This window comes from Cebus imitator, unplaced genomic scaffold, assembly GCF_001604975.1.
Source record: "Cebus imitator isolate Cc_AM_T3 unplaced genomic scaffold, Cebus_imitator-1.0 Scaffold51, whole genome shotgun sequence".
In the NCBI taxonomy this organism is placed as follows: Eukaryota; Metazoa; Chordata; class Mammalia; order Primates; family Cebidae; genus Cebus; species Cebus imitator.
The window spans coordinates 693,231-716,956 of NW_016107366.1; the positions used below are offsets into that span (position 1 = coordinate 693,231).

At 35.1% G+C, this 23,726-nt stretch overlaps 1 protein-coding gene and 1 non-coding gene across 14 annotated transcripts in view; both read right to left on the reverse strand.

Moving 5' to 3' along the window:
• The window catches only part of FSD1L (fibronectin type III and SPRY domain containing 1 like), an 87,111-nt gene that overhangs the window by 22,807 nt on the left and 40,578 nt on the right, over nt 1-23,726 (reverse strand). For 10 of the 13 annotated variants that reach the window (XR_005200116.1, XM_037738223.1, XM_017527742.2 and 7 more), the window contains 4 exons: nt 10,557-10,766; nt 7,332-7,430; nt 3,357-3,486; nt 2,669-2,701 (listed from right to left, as the gene is read on the reverse strand). Coding sequence is in view for 12 of the 13 variants with exons in the window: in XM_037738223.1 (XP_037594151.1) it covers nt 2,669-2,701; nt 3,357-3,486; nt 7,332-7,430; nt 10,557-10,766 (472 nt within the window). In the remaining variant the exon portion in view is untranslated. The remainder of the gene's footprint in view (nt 1-2,668; nt 2,702-3,356; nt 3,487-7,331; nt 7,431-10,556; nt 10,767-23,726) is intronic. The other 3 variants (XM_017527743.2, XM_037738222.1, XM_017527741.2) reach the window with 1 other exon arrangement.
• LOC119471135 lies at nt 8,922-9,028 on the reverse strand. The gene has a single exon (XR_005200133.1). It is a non-coding gene; the product is annotated as a U6 spliceosomal RNA (small nuclear RNA).

The window sequence follows — 23,726 nt, forward strand, 5'->3', positions numbered from 1 at the left end:
TAAATATGTGATATTGTCAATTAAGGGCCATCTGTAGCTTCCTGAGTCAAAGTATTAAATTGGAAAAACAAAGGCCTTTGGCATTTTGTAATAAATCAATGATTGTCAATTGAAAAGGCACAACAGAATGAGAAATAATCAGGAAACTTTTTCAAAATACACTGATGTTCACCTCCTCAACTGGTGGGTGAGAGGGTCTGCTGAGAGAAAACATGCATTCTGAAAAATATTTCCCAAGTAATTCAGGGCAACAAATAGAAAGTGAATGTCATATAAATAAATAGAAAAATTTCACTTAGCACTGCTTCAAAATGTGTTAAGAGCTATTTTGATAACCAGAAAAATAATTTTTAAAAATTTATAACTTACCAGTAGTAAAGAAATAAAGGGAAGCATGGAGAAAAGAAAAACAGACATAACTATTGACATTGGCAGTTTAATTTCAGAGAAAAGTTAAATAAGGAGAACTCTTCCATTGCTGCATTCCAGACTTCCAATCCTAAGTCACTTTTGCAAGAAACAACTTATAATAAGTTTTACGTCAAGCATGATCTCCTCCCATCACCTCCCTCACCCAGGGCTAAGAACACCCTGGCCATTTAACTACTTGAATTTAAGTAAGGCTCTTTAGCTATCTCTCGTCTGCATTGTTTTACCAGCTTCTCAAATAATCTCTTTGCTATCCGACTCATCTTGTTCATTATTACAAGATAAAGCTAGCTCTGATTCCTCTATTTAAAAATCTTCACGTACTTCTATACTGCTTACAAATGACTTAGCACGGCATTCTGGTTCTTGATTTAGTCCCAATCTGCCTTTCTAGCCTTTTCACCCCTAGAGAGCACTACACAGCTAACTATACCAGCCAAAATGTTTAAACTCACACCATCTGCTTCAGTGCCTTTCCTCTGGCTGTTCCCCCTTTCACTGCAAGTCTAACCACCACACATTTTTCCACTTGCTCAAGAACTAGCCTAAATATCATTTCTTTAATGAAAGTCTCCCAAATCCTACCAGGCTAAATAACCAGTCTGAGGAGTCCAGCTCCAGGCCCACATTCTATGTGTGATCTTTCAGGCCCAAGCATAGGCAGGTGTTGGTGAGGCAGGGTGGGGGCACAGGGTAGGGTGAGCTGCCCTCCTCACACCAGACTTGGTGCACAGCTAATGCACTGTAGTTTCTAGAGAGAGTTGCAATTCCACACTTCTCCCCACCACGATCATACGCCACATCTGCATTCCTAGCCAAGGCATCTCTATTCAGAGGTCCCCTTATCAGAGGGAGGCCTTAGGCCGAGATGCCTTTCAGGTGCCTCTGTGTAAAACTCCTTTTAGGGCAGAGGCCAGGGGAGGCGTGATGGTCTAAAAACATTCTTCTACACTCTGTTTTAGTATTTTCCTATTTTAGCCCCTCACTCCCCACCTTCTTGGTTCTCAGGTCCATAAACTGGCAGGAGCCTTTTGTTTGGGGCTTGCTGTCATTGAGAAGATCCACTACTTGTTATCTGTGTTGATTTACGTGACCTTCACCCAGGGCCACTCTGTTGGGAAAAACTAAACACTGGGGAAGTGAGTAGCTTTCCTTTGTGGCCTCTTGCGTATACTATCACAGCACATCAATAAGGGCTTGATTATTATTTAGTTAGGCTCACTATCCTACCTGACCACCTCAACACCTGGCAGCTCTAGATGTCTTTCTTCCTCTGAACACCTTTATTCACATTTAGCATTGCACATATATCTACCTTGCATTATTGCTACTTTTACATACATCTCATCTACATAAATTAGGGCAAATTTCTTGAAAGAAGAGACAGTGTTTAATCCCTATAAATCCTGTAACATCCAGCAGATATCCTACGGTGAGCAAATATTTATGGAAAGAATATATAAATGCGTATAACATTCCACAAGTAGCCTATATATAAAATACTCTTAAAAAGTAGGGAGGAAGAAATGACATAACCTTAAATCATAAATATGCAATCTAAAAATTTCCAAGTGACCAAACAAAATTTCATAGGCTATTAAATCCAGCATTTTCCAATTTATAATACACCATAAAATCACTTTTACCAATAATGGGTAAATCAGCTGAAAAGAAGAAGAAGCTAATTTTGAGAAGAGAACACATTCTGGTTTCCAGTAAAGATATGTAGTATCTTCAAAATAAGCACATTATTACTCAGGCAAATTGAAACAATTTATCTTTCTGGCACTGTCTTTAGCAATGACCTTTATTTTTTGTTCTTGTTGCTTTTGAAACTGCCTCATCACTATAAAATAGAGAACTATTCAAACCTGTCGTGTGTCAAATAAAAGCAAAGCTACAATGTTAAACTAATGAATATTATTCAGTACAACAAGAAAGATGCCAGGTATGAGTAAAAGCAGAAAAAAATCAGATAAGGGAAATAAATTCGAGAAAGACTTTAAAGCAGAGCTTATTTTGTTACCACATACAATATAATCCAAATAATATGCAGCACACTACAATGTAAATTCAAAACGTAAGCTACCAATACAGTCTACGCAGAGCAGTGTTTTAGCTTATGAATGCTGCCACAATGGCTTCTGCATATTGGTTAAAAGAAAAAATCAAAAGTTGTTTTAAATCAGCCAAGCTAGATAATACTAAGTCCTAGAACTAGACAGACATAGATCATCACCTTGTATGTTTCTTCAGTGAAGTAACATGGACACTGTCAGATAAAAACAGGCAACTGTTAAGAAACTGTTTTATAACTTTAATAGCTTATAACAAAATCAGATTAAAGGCCTGGTGAGGAATTTTTTGGGGTTCATTATTGTAACTCACATGGCATTTATCTTCAATTTGAGCAAAAATTTCTTCTATTAAAAAAGAAAGAGGCTCCCATGCTTTGATTTTATTTAAATAAGTTAGTTATGACAATAACAAAAGGTCCTCGAGCTTGCCTCTTAGGTTCATTGTGTTGCTGATGACAGGTTAAGACCCTAGGGTTGTACCTGCTAAACGCTGTCATTTAGTGCAAACCAGACCTGCAGGTAAGATAGGTGATCTGTAAGTCTAAAATTCAGGTATTATACCGGAAACTTCTTCTAAAGCAAGTCAAGTTGCTGCACATGTAACTTTAAAAAATTGGAATACTGAAATGAAAATGTATAAGAGGATTCGGAATGAAAATAAAAAAGAGTAATAAAAACGTTAATGTCATTCAACTATTGACAAATAGTATTATATTCTTCACTTTGGTGCTACTAATATACCATAAATCTCATAGGTATATTGACTAAGAATTGCAATGTAAGTTACTGTTACTTAAGAACCAGTATACAAGCATTTGTTCATATGACAGATTTAATGCCCTAGCTTACCTGCCCTTGTTCTCCTTTCCTTTAATTTTACTTTCTTGACCTTTTCCTCCAGTAGGATCCCACTCTACACAGGTATCTTCAACTTTCAAGTTCAAATGGGATGAAGAGTTATCCAAATTGAAGTTAAGTGCTATTTAAGACAATATTTCAATATATTTTTAAAATATAGCATATCTCCACTTTCTGAAACACAGCTATCACAGTATTTTCCAACTCAATTCAATACTGAATACAGAAAATAAAGTTCAAATTCATAATCTTAGCTCTTAAAGTTCTCAACAATTAGGCTATAATTTATAATTCTTATTGGATTTCCCATTATTCTTCTCAATATATCCTATACTCCAACCAAATACAATGTACTTGAATGGCTGCTGGCATTTCTGCTGTTCATTCTACTAAAATCTCAATGAGTACACAGTAACTTCAATTTCCTGTTATTAGGATATCAGTTGACTGTTATAACTAAATAGGAAGGGGAACTGGAAGAATTAAGGAAAAGGATAAAGCTACACAGTGTAAAAAATTATAGAAACTGGCATACACATTTTCTCTGATGTTCTAATATTTAATAATTTCACACCTAAACTCTCAGTTTCAAAGTAAGACAAGCATGGAGAAACTAAGGCCATGACGACTGAACAAGGAAACTGGCCCAGCTGATAGATGATTTACATGGCAAAGAGTACAGAGGAAAAAGGGACCACATAAATGAAAACAAACAAACAAACAAACTCATAAAACAAAACTTTGCTTTCCAGATTATTTGATATTTTGAGGAATTATCTATACTTTTCACAAGACTTACTCAGAACTGCTAATTTAGAAAATCCGTGAAACAAGTTATAAGCTTCCCTTTCTGGAAACTGAGGGTAAATCATTAGAATCTATTGATTCATGGCTGATCAATGTACCATTCCTTTTATCTTAAAATATAACTCTCAGAATCTCAATCTTGCAAGGTATCAGCTATTACATAGTTACTAACTAATCTGTATATATATTCTATTTCCCTCCAAAAGTTCAAACTTCTAGTAATTAAGAAATAACAGTATCCCTTTATAAAACTCGATTTCACTTACGGATATTACTTAATTTAGCTAAGGCTTCAGTGTGTCTGTGTACTATGCATCATCAAACAACAAAATAAACATATAGAGAGCCTGTTTACTTAATGAATCAATAATCCTTTTATCCCCTACTGTTCTATAAAGAGCATTTTAATTTCAACTATGCATTGGAGCTATTGTTCATTGTTTTTATTTATGAAACAAGATTCTGAATACAAATCTACTGACCACACAGTTTCCAGTAAATGTCATACAATACAAGGAAGTTCACAGCTTTCAAAATCTGTATCTAAACAGAAATAAACTTACAGAAAAAAGAAATAATGCAGCAATAATGCAGCTTCTTAACAAAAATGAAAATAGAATTCTTTAATAGTCAGGTTACCAGAAGGTTAGGATTAAGTTAACACTTAATTTCCAAGAATGAACTGCCTTAATAAAATTAACATCTATATGTGAGCTATTAGGTAATGAATGGGACAGCACTACATTTTTGAGAAAGAAAGTTGGATTTAACTCTAAGGTGCCATCAATTCTCAACTGCTTGCTAAAATCCTAAGGCTGTTTTTTTTTTTTTCAAAAAAAGAAAGACAGCCTAAGGCTGTCCCCTAATGTTTGCTATGATGGAGAGAAGGGCCACCTTCTGGTGTCAAAAAAAAAAAAGAAAGTACCATCCCAAACCACTTAAGACCAGAATTATCAAATGCCACAGCATCCAAACAAAAAGGCATGGGTTTCAATCCTAAGGAGTGTCATTTTCATATCTCTTTCTCTTTTTGGACATTATCCCTTTATAGGACCTCAGTAGAGTTATAGAGCTCCTCTAAGGCAACACAGGTAACACTCTGTATTAAAAAATTAAAAAAAATCTAGCCTCAAAAGTGAGGTCCTATCTCTTGTATGAGCCCTATAATAAAACTAGATACTGGGTTCCTTATCTTTAAAAGTCTGTGAAAACAAAGCACCAAATATCAGAGTACAAATATGTTTCTTATGCTTTACTTGTTCCAGTGGCTGCTTTCTTGATAAAATTACATCATAGCTGCTATCAATTAAAGTTGGAGAGTAATTTATGATTTAGTAATATAATATCATTTACCTTCACAAAAAATCAATAATAATATAGCTTAAATATTCTGGTGATAAGAATAGAACTTATATTACTCATTACTTTTGAGAATTTCAATGCCAGAAGAAACAGTGCTACATATGTTGAAGGGACAGAAATAAACAATGTTCACTATTTTCCATACCAAGAACCTTACGTGGAAGGATATGAAATTTTGGTAGGCTCAACTATTTAGTCTCTACCTTTTTTCCTTTCTTTCTCTAGTTTTTTGTCCATGTACTAATTTCTACTGGTTGACTGAAAAAGGCTGCAACAAGCCAAATTGGTAAACAATTGTTCAGTGTGTCATTTGTAAAAATGTGGATCTTTCTTATGCAGCTCTTTGAGATGGCATTTTACTCGTTACCCATGCTGGAGTGCAATGGCGCGATCTCAGCTCATCGGCTCACTGCAACCTCCACCTCCCAGGTTCAAGCGATTCTCCTGCCTAAGCCTCCCGACTAACTGGGATTACAGCATGCACCACCACACCTGGCTAATTTTTTGTATTTTTAGTAGAGACAGGGTTTATCCATGTTAGTCAGACTGGTCTTGAACTGCCAACCTCAGGTGATCTGCCTGCCCCGGCCTTCTAAAGTGCTGGGATTACAGCGCTCACTGTGCCCCGCCATGACTATATTTTCAAATAGTAAAAACTTCTAAAGAAACCACGGTAACATCTCAGTTTTATAACAAGTAATACAGAGTAATTGCATTTCTTGGCTAGGTTACCTATAGTTCTCAAATAAAAACATTTGCTAATCCAAACAAATTACTTCAAGTTAGATTTTATTTTAGACCTTTGTGATGCTAACATTTTTCTGAGTTTGTCTCATCAATAATTTATAAGCCTCACATTTTGTTTTAGTCTGATGTGATTTTTTTTTGTCATCCTCCAAATCCTGTCAAATTTTGACAGGTAAACCTAGTCAAATGCTACATGAACTAGAGGCCTTATGCCCCAAGTGCCTACAAGAATGTGTAGAGTCTGCTTCCGGAATTAAATCCAGTCAATAATCATCTCACAATTGTGAAAGTCTCCAGCATTATGACCTTCAAATTGGTAAATACCTAAAAAATCCTCTGTATTCAAGTCTGCTACTCTAGGGAGTTTTCATTACATCCAAATTGCTTGCAGAGACTAGAAGAACCTAGGTTCCAGGCTCATAGTAAGGGCTGGCACAGAACTCAGAAGTGGATTCTTATTCACACCTATCCAAGTTAGGTCTAGGGATCATGGGAAACTCATTTAACATATTAAAACTTAATTTTTCTCATCTGCAATATGGATATCAATAATATCTAGTACACTGATTTCTCAAGATGATTTTAGTAATCTAATAAAGAACCAAGAGTGCTTTGCAACCATTAACATATATAAATGTTAATTACTACAATAAGATTCAGGAAAACAGAAAGGACCTGAACTAAACCAAACAGATACTTCCCCTATATTGATTCATAATCCATTCTATGAGAAAGCTCTAAGCAAATCTCGGTGACACTTACCTGTTAGTAACAAGATTGAAATTTATAAATTAATCATCCACCAGAGAATACAATACCATCATCTGAGTCTATTTTATCTGCATGAACATAATCCCATAGGAAAACCCAATTAAAACCTCTAATGCAGTTCTATTTTCCCTTTCTTAAAATCCTTACTGTTGAGAAAGCTTTGCTAGGGGAAGTGGAGAAGGAATTCAACATCACATGAAGTGCTTCCTGTTACAAAGTTATGAATAACTTCAGATGTTAAGCTTTGTTTTATGATGTTTGAATAGCTCCTGATCTTACCTTTGGTCTCTAGAGTCACTGGATCAGAATACTCTCCAGCCACAGCCTTGTTACAAGCTCGCACTCTGAAATTCATATACTTTGAATCAAATTTTAAGCCTGAAAAAATGAGAACATGATTTTCAAACATGAAAAGTAAAGAACTCTATTCCCAAAAGCATGAGTATGAGACTTTAAACATTAAGTACTGTGTCTCTGTATTCAGGAAGAGTATGAATTTATGTTAAAAGAGTGATATGCTTAAAATAAGAGGAATCATGATTTAATTATTATTTTCTTCAAAAGAAATAGTTTATCAACTTTTATTTTTTTTATTTTTATTTTAAATATATATATATTATTGCACCTTAGGTTCTGGGGTACATGTGAAGAACATGCAGGATTGTTGTATAGGTACATACATGGCAATGTGGTTTACTGCCTCATCCACATCACCTATATCTGGCATTTCTCCCCATGTTATCCCTCCCCAACTTCCTACCCTTTGCTGTCCCTCCCCTAGTCCCCCACAACAGACCCCAGTGTGTGATGCTCCCCTTCCTGTGTCCATGTGTTCTTATTGTTCAACACCCGACTATGAGTGAGAAATGTGGTGTTTGATTTTCTGTTCTTGTGTCAGTTTGCCGAGAATGATGGTTTCCAGGTTCGTCCATGTCCCTAAAAAGGACAGGAACTCATTGTTTTTTATGGCTACATACTATTCCATGGTGCGTATGTGCCACATTTTCCCTGTCCAGTCTATCATCGATGAGCATTTGGGTTGGTTCCAGGTCTTTGCTATTGTAAACACTGCCACGATGAACATTCATGTGCATGCATCTTTATAATAGAACGATTTATAATCCTTTGGATATATACCCAGTAATGGGATTGCTGGGTCAAATAGAATTTCTATTTCTAGGTCCTTGAGGAATCGCCACACTGTCTTCCACAATGGTTGAACTAATTTACACCCCCACCAACAGTGTAAAAGTGTTCCTATTTCTTTACATCCTCTCCAGCATCTGTTGTCTCCAGATTTTATAACGATTGCCATTCTAACTGGTGTGAAATGGTATCTCAATGTGGTTTTGATTTGCATTTCTCTAATGACCAGTGATGATGAGCATTTTTTCATATGTTTGTTGGCCTCGTATATATCTTCTTTTGAAAAGTGTCTGTTCATATCCTTTGCCCACTTTTGAATGGGTTTGTTTGTTTGTTTGTTTTTCTTGTAAATCTGTTTTAGTTCTTTGTAGATTCTGGATATTAGCCCTTTGTCAGATGGGTAGATTGCAAAAATTTTTTCCCATTCTGTTGGTTGCCGGTTCACTCTAATGACTGTTTCTTTTGCTGTGCAGAAGCTCTGGAATTTAATTGGATCCCATTTGTTTATTTTGGCTTTTGTTGCCAATGCTTTTGGTGTTTTAGTCATGAAGTCCTTGCCTATGCCTATGTCCTCAATGGTATTGCCTAGGTTTTCTTCTAGGGTTTTTACGGTATTAGGTCTTATGTTTAAATCTTTAATCCATCTGGAGTTAATTTAAGTGTAAGGTGCCAGGAGGGGGTCCAGTTTCTGCTTTCTGCACGTGGCTAGCCAGTTTTCCCAAAAAAAATATGGAATGCTTCATGAATTTGCGTGTCATCCTTGCACAGGGGCCATGCTAATCTTCTCTGTCTCGTTCCAATTTTAGTATATGTGCTGCCAAAGGGAGCATCAACTTTTATTTTAACCAAGTGATTTAAAAGTAACCTTTCAAGCCTCATTAAAAGTAGTATTTCACTGAAAGAGAGATGGTACAATTTACAATAACAAATTCAATTTAAAGTGGACACCCTAATATTTATATTCATGAAACATTGTTTTTTTATGTGAAAATAAATTTAAAGAGGAAGTAATGCAGAGATTAATAACAAGCATTTTGAAGTTACGTCTAGATTAAAATCTCAGTTTAGAAATTACTAGCTATGCAACCTTCAACAACTTGACTGAGCCTCAGTTTTCTAGCTGTAGAACAAAAATGATAAAACCAACTTCATAATTGTTGTAAAAATAAATGAGATTAGGCTGATTAAATGAGATGTACTATATGTAATACACTTGAGCCCATCTCCTGACAAATGGTAACTGCTTAATGATGGTGCTCCTAATATCACTGCTCACGCATAAAAAACATTGAATAACTCAGGCAATATTTAGCCATTTCAAATATAAAAGTCCACTATAGGCTGGGCGCGGTGGCTCACGCCTGTAATCCTAGCACTTTGGAAGGCCGAGGAGGGCAGATCATGAGGCCAAGAGATCGAGACCATCCTGGCCAACAAGGTGAAACCCCGTCTCTACTAAAATACAAAAATTAGCCAGCTGTGGTAGCACGTGCCTGTGGTCCCAGCTACTCAAAAGGCTAAGGCGGGAGAATCGCTTGAACCCAGGAGGCGGAGGTTGCAGCGAGCCAAGACTGCACCACTGCACTCCAGCCTGGCGACAGAATAAGACTCTGTCTCAAAAAAAAAAAAAAAAAAAAAAAAAAAAAAAAATCCACTATATATTAAGACAGCCTCTTTCAAAAAGCCAACACGAATTTCTAATATTATACCAAGTCACAGATCTTTATTAATATGAAGGTAATCTTAAAACAGTAAAAGCAACAGTATTTATGTTATTAGTGAAATGGGTACCGAAAACATCTTAAAAATAAATAAATAAATAAATAAATAAATAGCTTTTTAAGAGTCAGAAAACCAAGGTAAAAATTAAATGTTATTCTGAAATACTGTTTTCAGAATATCCCTTCGTACTTGTTTTACATATATTCTGTTATACTATGTTACAAATGTCCAAAAGTAACAAAAACAAAGGTTTCCAGCCTGGGTAACATGGTGAAACCCTGTCTCTACCAAAAAATACAAAAACTAGCTAGGCATGGTGGCCCACGCCTGTAGTCCCAGCTTCTCAGGAGGCTGAGGTGGGAAAATCTTTTGAACCCAGGAGGTGAGGTTGCAGTGAGCCAAGATCCCACCACTGCACTCCAGCCTGGGTGATAACAGAGCAAGACCCTATCTCAAAAAANAAAAAAAAAAGGGTTTCTTTGATGTTTCAACAGAAAATCATTTCCATAATAAATATATAAAAACCCAGTATGGCTAAAGAAACTTTAAAACTTTATCCTTTAAAGTAACTCAAAATGTTTTTCAGAACTACATTTATCTTCTGAGCATGAGATTCCTGAAATGCAATCACGTTACCTGATAGTGTATACTCAGTACCCTTAATATTATCAATTATCTCCCAGCATTGCTCATCCTTTACACGTGGAAGTCCATCAAAATTAGTCTTCCTATGTTCCAGTATAAAATGGTCAATCTTATTATCTTCTTCTGGCATTCTCCAAGCTACTGTTACAGAGTTATCTGCCACCAAACACTCTACAGGATCTATCTCTGGAGCTTTGGGGACTGCAAAGAAGAAAAAAGGGACTCATTCATTCCTCATTTATTACAGCACTAATCAAATATTTGTATCATTCAAATTGCTTTTTCATACTGCTTTTAAACTGTTCAAAAGTAGATCGGATTAAGCAAAAGGATATCCTATAAATGTAAAATAACTATTTTCAAAGTACATGCTAAGGATAAAGAATCAAGAATGACTTGATACTTCTGAACATATTATACTTTTAATATATTTCAAATAGCTGTGAATATAAATTATATCAACATTAACAGAATAAATTGCTTTGAATATAATGATGAAAATAATTCAAGAGTATATTTTCACTCTTGAATGTATTTTTAAAATCTCATTTACCTAAGAATTGTAATTTCTCAGGACTAAACAAAAATTAATTCCCCAACCCTGCAAAATACTTAAGGATTTTTTAATGTTTCTCCCAAGATTCTACATTTCATTAAAATAAACTAAAGTAAATAAGCCACATTTAACATGTATGAACATTAATTTCTTTTCCATGAAAGACATATTTCATAGCTTTTTAACATTAACACATGTTCCATTGGCATAACAACCGTAGAACATGATCCTCCAGTGATACAGACTTGTCTGAACTGTGTAAAACTATGCAGTCCAGCAGGTATCAGATTTAAACATTTTACTACTAAAAATAAAATTCAAAAGGTTTATTCCTGTTATGTGAGGCTAAACATTTGAAATCAATTAATGTATTCTATCACATTAACTGCAGAAAAATTATACAATCATATCAATAAATAAAGAAAAATACCAATTATAAAGGAAAAAATAAAACTATTTGTGGATGACATGACTGTCTATGTAGAATATCCAATGAATAAAATTCCTGGGACTAACAAGTGATCATAGAAGGGTTGCAGGATACAAGGGATGAATAGTTGGAACAGAAGGGAATTTCAAGGCAGTGAAACTATTCCATATGGTAATATAATGGTAGACATAAGACATTATACATTTATCAGAACCCACAGAACTGCTTAACACAAAGAATAAATGCCAATATAAAATATAAACTTTAATAATGTATCACTGCTGATCAATTATATCAAATATACCACATTAATGCAGAATAGCAATAACAGGGGAAATTGCATATGGGGGAGGTAGTAGGTTTATGCTAACTTTCTGTACTATCATGCTCAATTCTCCACAAATATAACCCTGTTCTAAAAAACAAAGTAAAGTTGGCCTTCCGTATCCACAGATTCAATCAACCTTGGATCAAAAGATATTCAAATAAGGTAAAAATAACAATACAACAATAAAAAAATTAAAACTACAGTGTAACAACTATTGACACAGTGGTTACATAGTATTAGGTATTATAAGTAATCTAGTGATTCCTTAAAGTATATAGGAGGATGTGTATAGGTTATATGCAAATAACCATTTTTTACAAGGGACTGGAGCATCTGTGGATTTTGGTAATTCAACAAAGGTGACAGAACCAATTCCGCACAAATACTGAGGGATGACTCTTGCTAAGTTTTTTTTAAAACCACAACAATAACAAAAGAATTACATATAAGTTAAGATGCAAAGCAATATGAGACCTAACAAATAATAACCTCAGTAAAATAACACCAAGATGAAAAAAATTTGACTTAGAAATATGATCGATTTCCTACAGAGTCTCCCCAAAGTTAAACTCTGCATGTGTAATTGTACAAAAAATACTTAGAATAGGATATAACTTATTAGTAAGACAACTGACAACCAAAGAAGCATTTATTATTTGTCATTGCCATCAGTTTCCTTCATCTGTCTTGTAGGATTTTCGTCTTTATAATCCGTAACATTTGTTACTCTCTATTACTGAAACATAAGAATTATAGACTACTATTCACTGCCAAGAGAAGGCACTCGTGAATTTAATATGCTCTGCTATGCCTATATGGAAATGTAAAGGCCTATGGTCTATAGCAATTTGAAAATTTTGCTGAGTCATAAATCTGCAACTAAAAGTCCTGAGAGATTGGTATAAAAAATAGTCACTTAATTGGTGAGTAGGCCTACTTAGCTCCCTACTATTTACAACTCCATTCAAGCTGCTATTCTAGTAAGACTGCACTGGCAGGCAGATTCTTCTTTCTTGTGAATAATGGTCCCCAAAAGAAAGTCAACTGATAAAATGGAAACTGAAGTTAAAAACAAACAAACAAAAAAAAACCTAAGAAAGTGATGACATGTGGGAGGGACAAATAATATTTAGATAATTTAAGAGTGGTATGTCAAAATTAAGGTTGACTTTGATGTAACATGTGGGAAGTTCACTCTAGATTCTATATAGAAGAAAGCAATTCACCAAATAAGGCATACAAATTCAGGGAAATATGAAAGGTAGTATACTTATAACATAAAAATATTACTTAGGAAATGCAGAACTCTTTGGAAGGAAAGCAATCCATACATACCTACATATTTCCATAAAGCAACAGTGACTAACTAGCAATAGTGCAGAAATTAGTTGAAGAATTTACAAAATGCTTTCTCTGCATCTGAATGTAAAAGGATAAGTGGCATCAGCATTGCCAGGCTTATTTCTTTTCTTAGCTCCAGAAACTCAGACAGGAGAAAGGATATAAAGTCAAAATTTCAATGCATAAAAAATGGCTAAAAGTACATAATGACTTTTTAATTATCACTGATCATCATCACTACCACTGTTAAGACTCAGATATGTCCATAACTAATATTACTACACATAATATACTACAGAATAGATTATAGTGGCATTTATGGAATTAAGAGATAAAGATATTTCTTCATTTTATAAGTTAATTTGATTCAATCTTATAGAAAATGTTTATGCTATAGTAGATTATTAAAAATTAGAGATTTAAATGCATTCTTCATGAATTTTTAAAACCTATTATATTTTTCTGCTGGGCACAGTGGCTCATAGCTGTAATCCCCGTACTTTGGGAGGCTGAGGCGGGAGGATCACTTGAGCCCAAAAGTTTGAGACCAGCCTGGGCAACAAAGTGAGACCCCATCTCTACAAAAAATCAGAAAAATTTAGTTGGGTTATGGTGGTGCATGCCTGTGGTCCCAGTTACTCAGAAGGCTGAGGCAGGAGAGCTGCTTGACTCCAGGAGGTTGACACTCAGTGGTTGTGCCACTGTACTCCAGCCTGGGTGACACTGCAAGACCCTGTCTCAAAAAGCTTTCTTTCTTTTTTTTTCTTTTTTTAAGTATACCTCATTCCTTTAGACTGTCTTAATAGTTTACCAAAAGGGGAAATCCTAACCGTTCATGCAATCTACTTGACTATACAATAAGCATGGTATTGGTCTGTTAAGCTGTCACTGAAAGCCCAAAAGAAGGGAAATAATGGTAAGAAGACTGCTTTTTAAATCGTTGTTTTTTTAAAATCAAAGTAGTAGTAATAGCTATGTGTATGTTCACTCTCTGTCAGAATTTAGAAGTGATGGAAAACCTATATAAAGAAAAATGAAGATGTATACACTGGATTTTAGGGGGGAAAGTTCTGCTTACAACAGAAAACATTATGGGAAAAAATGTTATCATTGGTATTAGTGATTCACATGAGAATCACTAATTCTCCAAGTACAAGTAAAACAGTGAACTTGAAATAAATACAAAGTGAAAAATACAATTTCGAAGGCATCAATGAAACAAGATTTTCTTCACAAGTTAAACAGAAAAGTAAAAAATAATGGTAGTAACAACAATAGCAATCATTTATTGAGTGCTTTCACTTTAATCCTTACCATTACAATACCATAAACTTTATATTATCATTATCGTCATTAGGGGCTCAAAGATGTCAAAGTAACTTGCCGAAGATTACACAGCTAGACAATTAAAAAAGAAACGGTATTTAAACATAGGTAGTCTGACTTAGAGACAACAGCCTTTACTATTCTTAAAGAAAGGCACTCTAAGCTAAGGCCACATATATTAGTATAGAAAATATATAAAATCAAAGAACAGTAGCATGCAGAAAGATATCTGAATAATGATGAAAAGAAAAAAACACGTTATGAAAGTTAAACTATCTGGCCAGGTAGCAATGAGTGATCTACAAAACTAACACAAAGGGATGAATGATAGAAACCGAACTGACCTGGGAACCTAAAGGCAGAATCTCTGAAAAGTTCTGACTTTGCCTTATTGGTAATTTAATAACCTGGAAAGTAGAGTCTGTGTTTGGTAAACTAACTTTTTTGGACCTAAGTATGACCAATAACAAGAACACAGATGTAAACATGGAAATGATGGCTGGGTTCAGTGATTCACGCCTATAATTCTAGCACTTTGGGAGGCTACGGCTAGAGGATGGCTTGAGGCCAGGAGTTTGACGCCAGCCTGGGCAACACAGCAAGACCTCCATCTTTACAAAAAAAAAAAAATTAAAAATTAACTGGGTGTGGTGGAATGCACCTGTAGTCCTAAAAACTCAGGAGGCTGATGCAGAAAGATCACTTGAGCCCAGGAGTTAGAGACTACAGTGACCTATTATGATGCCACTGCACTCCAGCCTGGGTGATAGAGAAAGACCTTGTCTCAAAAAATAAGGAAGCGTAAATGATGGGAACCTTAAAAATAAGCAACAATGGGCCGGGCGCAGTGGCTCATGCCTGTAATCCCAGACTTTGGGAGGCCAGGGCAGGTGGATCATGAGGTCAAGAGATCGAGACCATCCTGGCCAACACAGTGAAGCCCCATCTCTACTAAAAATACAAAAAAATTAGCCAGGCATGGTGGCCCATGCCTGTGGTCCCAGCTACTCGGGAGGCTGAGGTGGAAGAATCGCTTGAACCCAGGAGGCGGAGGTTGCAGTGAGCCGAGATTGCGCCACTACACTCCAGCCTGGTGACAGAGCAAGACTCCATCTCAAAAAAAAAAAAAAAAAAAAAAAAAAAAAAAAAAAAAAAAAAAAAAAAAAAAAAAAAAAAAAAAATAAGCAACAATGTCATCTTAAAGAATTCATGAAAACCAGAGCAAGAGATTGGGTATGATCTGAAAAACTTCAAAAATTTCAAAAAGAAAAAGGAGAGGACTCATATACTACCAAAGACTGTTATAACTACCATACTTTGGAGGCATCCTATCATACCAAAAAAAAAAAAAAATCCTGCATAAAATAATTTTATTGTGTTGCATTGCTGAGCTTTTATAAATAAGGCAGTGCTTCTCACCTTGAATGTGTATAAAAATCACCCTAACAGTTACCTCAAAGCCAACATAAAGCTTCTTGAATCAGAATCTGCAGCTGATTTGCATGCACTTTAAAGTTTGAGAAGCAACTGGTCGATATCTTCTGATGAATGCATTCCCTTTACAACAGTGGCTTCAAGTTATTATCAAGCTTCTTGAATTTTTTTAGTGATGAGAAGAATTACTATTTCCTGAAATTGATCTTGTCACACAGCTAGTCAGTTGTTGCTGTTAGAAAAGCCTTTCTGATATTATTAAACTGAGTTTTCTTCATAAAATACTCCATTCGGAACTGAAAGGGAAATAAACTATCTCAAATGCTTGAGATTATAATCCCGTGGCCAAATTTTTATTTAAATTTTAATTGAAATTGAAATTATTTAAGGGGTACAGCAGGATGTCTCAGAGTCCAGCTCCAAGTAGACTCAGTCATAGGAGTGTCCCCACACCTCCAGGAGCTTACCAGGTTCTCACCATGAATAATGGAGAAAAATCTCCTTATGCTTCCACGGCAGGGGAAGGAGAAAAGGAAGTATTTTAAAATACATCAGAGATTCTGTTCCCTTAAGAAAAACTATTTATCAGAGTCTAATCTGTTGGGGTTTTATCACAGCCTAAGTAACCTGGGGAAAAGGAAGTATCCAACTCCAATCAGCTAACTCCATGTGGGCAAAGGGAAATACCCAAACCAACCCCAGCCCACTCCAGCCATCCTGTTCCACCTAAAAATTCAGGAGTGATGACTGGGGAAAACTGAGAAGTCCTTTGTGAAGTTCACAGTCCAGAGGCACACACTTACAAAAGGACTGAGACCTAATTATAGTGCTACAGAATGCTTCCCTCCCACACACCTTACCACCACATTAATGAAGGCCTATTTACATTTGTTTCTTTAACCCAATACACGTCTGGCTATCAAGAAAAAATTACAAGGCATAGGGAAAGGCAAGAAAACCATAGTCTGAATAGGAGAGCACACATCAGAACCAGACTCAGATATGGCTGAGATATTGGAATTATCAGACCAATAATTTAAAACAGTTATAATATTCCAAGGGCTCTCATGGAGAAAGCAGACAGCATAAAATGGAGAAAGTCAACAGCGTAAAAGAACAAATGGGCAATATAAGCAGAGAGATAGAAATTCTAAGAAAGAACCACAAAGACAGGCTAAAGATAAAGCACTGTGCCATAAATTAAGAATAAGTTAATGGACTTATTGGCAGACTGGAAAGAATCTCTTGAGCTTGAGGAACTCTCAAGAGAAACCTGCAAAAAAAAAAAAAAAAAAGAGAGAAACCTGCAAGATGAAACAGCAAAGACAAAAAAGATTGGAAGAAACCCCACAGAACAGAATATCCAAAATTTACTATGGAACTACAAAAGGAGTAAATATGTATAATGGAAATTACGGAAGGAGAAGACAGAAAGGAAAAGAAGATACATTTGAAACAATAATGGCTGAGAAATTCCCAAATTGATGTCAGACAACAAACTACAGATCTAAGATGCTCAGTGATCAACCAAAATAAATGCTCCCGCCATATACACACACATACACAAACTGTTATCTAGGCATATAATATTCAGACTACAGAAAATCACAGACAAAGAAAACACTTGAAAGAAGCCAGGTGGGGGTGGAGGGGAGGGGACCTTACCTATAGAGGAGCAATTCTGTATCCCTTGAAATTATCCTTTAGTAGTGAAGGATAAATAAAAACTCTCTCAGACAAATAAAAATTGAGGAACTCTGTTGCCAATAGGCCTACTATGTAAGAAATGTTTTTTAAAAGTTTCTTAAAAAGAAGGAAACAAAGAGCACTGGAGAAGTATAAGTGAAGGTAAAATTAAAACTTATTTTTCTTATTCTTGACTGATCTAACCAATAACAGTTAATTCAAAATAATAAGGGCAACTATTTATTTGAATGTGTGTGGTGTATATATGTGCTTATATATACTGCTGCATAAGTGAAAGCAATGACAGCAATGATACAAGTGATGGGAGAGAGGCAGAAAATCACTAAGTACATAGTTGAACTCAACAACTCCATGAATCAACTGCATATAATTGATATCCACAGACTACTTCATTAAGCAATAGCAGAATACATATCCTTCTCAAGCTCCTGTAGAACATTTGCCAAGACAAAGACTACATTCTGGGCTATAAAACACACATTAACAAATTCAAAAGTCTAGATATCATACAATGATTACATTCGAAATCAATTAACAGAAAAAGATAGATAGCTGGAAAGTCCCAAAATACTTTCAGATCAAACAACCCACTTTCAACCAAGCCGGTGGCTCATGCCTGTAATCCCTGCACTTTGGGGGGTGTGGGGACGGGGGAGAATCACTTGAGGTGAGACGTTCAAGGCCAGCCTGGCCAATATGGCGAAACCCCATCTCTACTAAAAATACAAAAATTAGCCAGGAGTGCTACAGTCCCAGCTACTTGAGACTGAGACAGAAGAATTGTTTGCACCTGGGAGGCAGAGGTGGCAGTAAGCTGAGATCGCCCCAGTGCACTCCAGCTTGGGCAACAGAGCAAGATTCTGTCTCCAAAAAAAAAACCCAAAAACCAAAAAAGCACACTTCTAAGTAACACATAGTCAAAGAATAAATCTCAAGAAAAAATTTTAAAATATTTTGAACTAAATGAAAATGAAAACCCAACTTATCAAAATTTGTTGAATGCAATGAAAGCAGTGCTTAGAGGGATATTTATAACACTGAATGCACATATGGTCATGAGCCATATAACATCATTTTGGTCAATGACAAACCACGTATACAAAAGTGGTCCCATAAGATTACAATACCATATTTTGACTGTATTTTTTTCTCAGTCTAGATATATAAATTATTGCCATTGTGTTACAACTGCTTACAGTATTCAGCGCAGTAACATGCTGTACAGGCTGGTAGCCTAGGAGCAATCGGCTATATCATACAGCCTAGATATGCAATAGGCTATACCATCTTGGTTTGTCATGTTTGCACTTTATCACATTTGCAGTGACAAAATTGCCAATCATCACATTTCTTAGAATGTATCCTCACCACTGACAAACGATTATATTAGAAAAAAAAGTCTAAAACCAAAAATTTAAGCTTCCACCTTGGTAAACTAAAGGAAAAAAATATATATATTAACCAAAGCAAGGAGAAGAAAAGAAATAATAAAAATTAGAATAGAAATCAGGTTGGGTGTGGTGGCTCACACCTGTAGTCCCAGTGCTTTAGAAGGCTGAGGTGGGAAGATCACTTGAGGCCAGGAGTTTGAGACCAGCCTGGGCAACACAGTAAGATCCCGTCTCTAAAAAAAAAAAAAAAAAAGTTTTAAATTAGCTGGGCATGGTAGCACATGCCAGTAGTCCTAATTACTCAGGAGGCTGTGGCAGGATGATCCCTTGGGCCCAGAAGTTCAAGGCTGCAGTGAGCTATGATTGCATAACTTCACTCCAGCCTGGGCAACAGAGCAGGACCCTATCTCTAAAAACAAACAAAAAACGAGAACAGAAATCAATGAAACTGAAAAGAGGGACATCAATGGAAAAAAACCATGAAAGCAAAACCTGGTTCTTTGAAAGATCAATGAAATCAATAAAATCAATAAACCTCTGGCCAGATTAAGGAAAGAAAGAGGACACAAATTACTAGTATCAAAAATTAAAGAGGGGGCATCACCACAGATCCTACGGACATTAACAAGCTTATAAGGGAATTCTATGAACAACTCTACGTCCACAAAGTTGATAACCTAAATGAATGGACCAATTCCACGAAAGACACAATCTGCCAAAATCCACAGAAGGAAAACAGACAATCTGAATACGTCTATATCTATTTAAAAAAATGAATTGATATTAATAACCTGCCAAAACAGAGGGCAGCAAGCACAAAAGTGTTCACTGGTGAATTCTACCATATTTTTCAGGACAAAAGTATACCAACTCTCTTAAATCTCTTGCAGAAGAAAAAAGTAGATAGAATACTTCCTAACTCATTCTATGAAGCCAGCATTACCCTAATACCAAAATTGACAAAGATATTACTGGAAAAGAAAACTACAAGCCAATATGTCTCATAAATTAGATGTAAAAAATCCTCAACAAAATATTAGCAAACCAAATCCAACAACAAAAAGAATTATATCCTTGACTAACTGGTATTTATTCCAAGTATGCAGGCTAGTTCAACATTTGAAAAATCAATGTTACCCATCACATCAATAGGCTAAAAAAGAAAAACCTCACAATCATATAAATAGACGCAAAATATGCATTTAACAAATTCCAGCATGCATTCAAAATAAAAACTCTCAGTGAAATAGGAACAAAAGGGAACTTCCTCAACTCAACTTGTTAAGAAATAGCTACACAAAAAAGCTTACAGCTAACACCATACTTAATGGTGAGAAACTCAAAGTTTTTCCACTAAGTTCAGGAACAAGGCAAAGATTCCCCTCTTTCGAGTGCTTCCAACATAGTACTGGAAGTCTTAGGTAATGCAGCAAGACAATAAAAGGTATTCAGACTGGGAAGAAAGAAATAAAACTGTGTTTGTTAACAAATGACATAATCATCTATGTAGAAAATCTGAAAGAATCAACAAAAAACTCCTGAAACTAATAAGGGACTATAGCAAGGTTGCAGGATACAAGGTTAACATACAAAATTCCACCAACTTCCTGTATGCTAGAAATGAATAAGTGGAATTTTGAAATTAAAATCACAATACCATTTACAACAGCATGCCAAAAATGAAATCCTTTGATATAAATCTAACAAAATATGTTCAATATTTACAAGTGGAAAACTACAAAGCTCTAATGAAAGAAATCAAAGAACTAAATTGTAGAGATATTCCATGTCCGTCGATAGAAATACTCAATGTTCATCAGATGTCAGTTCTTCCCAACTTGATCTACAGATTGAATACAATCCCAATCATAAGCCTAGTAAGCTATTTTGTGGATATCAATCAGATGACTCTAAAGTTTATATGGAAATGCAAAGGATCCAGATAACGGCAATACAATATTGAAAAAGAAGGTCAAAGTTGGAAGACTGAAACTAGTCAACTCTCAGACATATTATAAAGCTACAGTCATCAAGACGTGGTATTGGTGAAAGAAGAGACAAAGAAACCAAAGGCATGCTTCATGAAAGAAACAATAAAGATAGGCTAAACATTATTAAAATTAAAAATCTTGCTCAGTAGAAGATACTATCCAGGGAAAAAGAAGCCACAGACAGGGAGACAATATTTGCAAAAGAAACATCTGATAAGGACTACAAAGGAACTCTTAATATTCAACAATAAGAAATGTAACAACCCAATTAAAAAAAAAAAAAAAAATAGGCCAAAGACCTTACAGACATCTCACTAAAGAAGACATACAGACAATAAATATATAAAAAGATCCTTCACATAATATGCCATTAGGGAAACTGAAATTAAAAAAAAATAAAATACCACAATATCACCAATTGATGAAAATGTAGAACAATAGAACTCTCATTCATTGCTGGTGGGAATGCAAAATCATACAAATACTTTGGAAGACAGTTTGGTAGTTTTCTATAAAATTAAACAGACTTTTACCATACTATTCAGTAACTGGCATTTACCCAAAGGAATTGAAAACTTATGTCTACACAGAAATGTGCATACAGATGTTTATAGTAGCCTTATTCATGCTGCCCAAACTTGGAAGTAACCAAGATGTGCTTCAGTATATGAATGAATAAATAAATCATGGTGCATCCACACAATGAAATATTATTCCATACTAAAAAGAAATGAGCTATCAGGTCATCAATATACATGGAGGAAACTTAAAATGTATACTACTAAGTGAAAAAAAGCAATGTGAAAAGGCCACCTACTATATGATTCCAACTATACAAGATTCTAGAAAAGGCAAAACTATAGAGATAATAAATAGATCAGTGATTGCCATGAACTGGGGGTAGGGAAGGATGAAAATGTGAGACACAGAGGATTTTTAGGGCAGTGAAAATACTATTATAATACAATGGTGGATACATGTCAGTGTCCAAACCCATAACATGTACAACAGGAGGAAACCTTAATGTAAACCACAGACTTTTGGGTGGTAATGATGCGTCAGTGTAGGTTCATCGATTGTAATAAATTACCACTCTGGTGGGAGACGTTGATAGTGAAGGAAGCTATACATGAGTGAAGGTATATGAGAAATCTCCACACCTTTCATTCAATTTTATTGTAAAGCTAAAATTGCTCTAAAAATAAAGTTTATTTTTAACAAGCTACAAATATAAGAAATTATGTGTATTTTTGACATCTTGAAATAGGGAAAGTCTTTCTAAGTAAGATCTTTATAAAATCTGAGTCACAAAAGAAAAGCATGATGTATATAACTGCATTAAAATTAAAACTTTTTGTTAGGAAAAAAAATCACCATAATTTCAACAGGCAAATGATCAAGGTGAGTAAGGATATACACCACATAGAACAAAGGCTGACTTCTTTATTAAAAGGTCCTGCCCTACGTATCATTACTAAAAAGACTAACAATCCCATGAAAAATTGACAAAATTCATAAATAGGGAGTTTATTTGTAAAGTGGCTTATGAAAATACGACAAATCCACAAACTCATTCAAGAAATGAAGATTAAAACAATCATAACACATTTGTCACCTAGTGGAATAGGAAAAAAAGAAAACCCTGACAGCAGTGTTTGCAGCAGTATAACCATATAGGCATTCAAATATTTTCCAGTACATATAAACTGTGAAATCTCTTTGACAACTTAAAACCTACTCAAATTTATAATAAACATGCACTTCCACTTCTAGGAATTTGTCCTCAAGAGATAGTGGCACCTCTCTGCAAATATATACAAGTATTTGATCATTTCAGCATTGTTTCTAATAAACAGACTATAAACCTAAATACTCATCAAGAACTAATTACATTCCTACTATCTAGTCATGAAAAAAAAGTGAAGATCTACAGTGATCTGGAATAAACTCCTACATTCTGTTAAGTGGCAAAGCAATATTATATAATAGTGTATATGTATGCTTCATTTTTTTGAGTTATTGCTCTACTATAAGCTTCCACCTTTTTAAAGGAGGTGAACTATATGTTAGGTTTAATCACAAAAAATTGCCAAAAAATACCAATTATATGATTCTGTCTACATGATGATACTTTTATAGGCATAGACTGTTTCTAGTAAGATAAGTACATGCTAGTTAACAGTGCTAGCTCCTAGGGAAAACTGAAGTGTGAAATGAGAGGGCTACTTTTTAGTTTACACACTTTTATACTACTTTAACTGCTTACCACATGCATATATTCCCTTTTCCAATAAAAATACTAAAGTGACTTTAATATGTAAACAGATAAGCAGGAAAAGACAACTTTCCTCTCCAGGTTGCTGAAATTTTTCTTTGCTCTCTGCTCAGATGGAAATTATATTAAGAATGTTTTACATCTGACAGCTGTATGAAGAAGGGTGAAATTCTAAAGTTTTAGGGTCATACTGGTGGTAAGCAGAGACATATAGTTAACGTGACTTCTAAACATATTTCCTATTTTCCTTTCTTAAGAGTTCACATTTGGAGATATGTTTCCTAGTCTGAAATTTAAGTCCCTATCTCCCACAGGTGAAGAGAAGAGTATTCTACTTAAAAGTAAACCTCAGTTAACTGGTAAACTGTGAAACTTTGATACT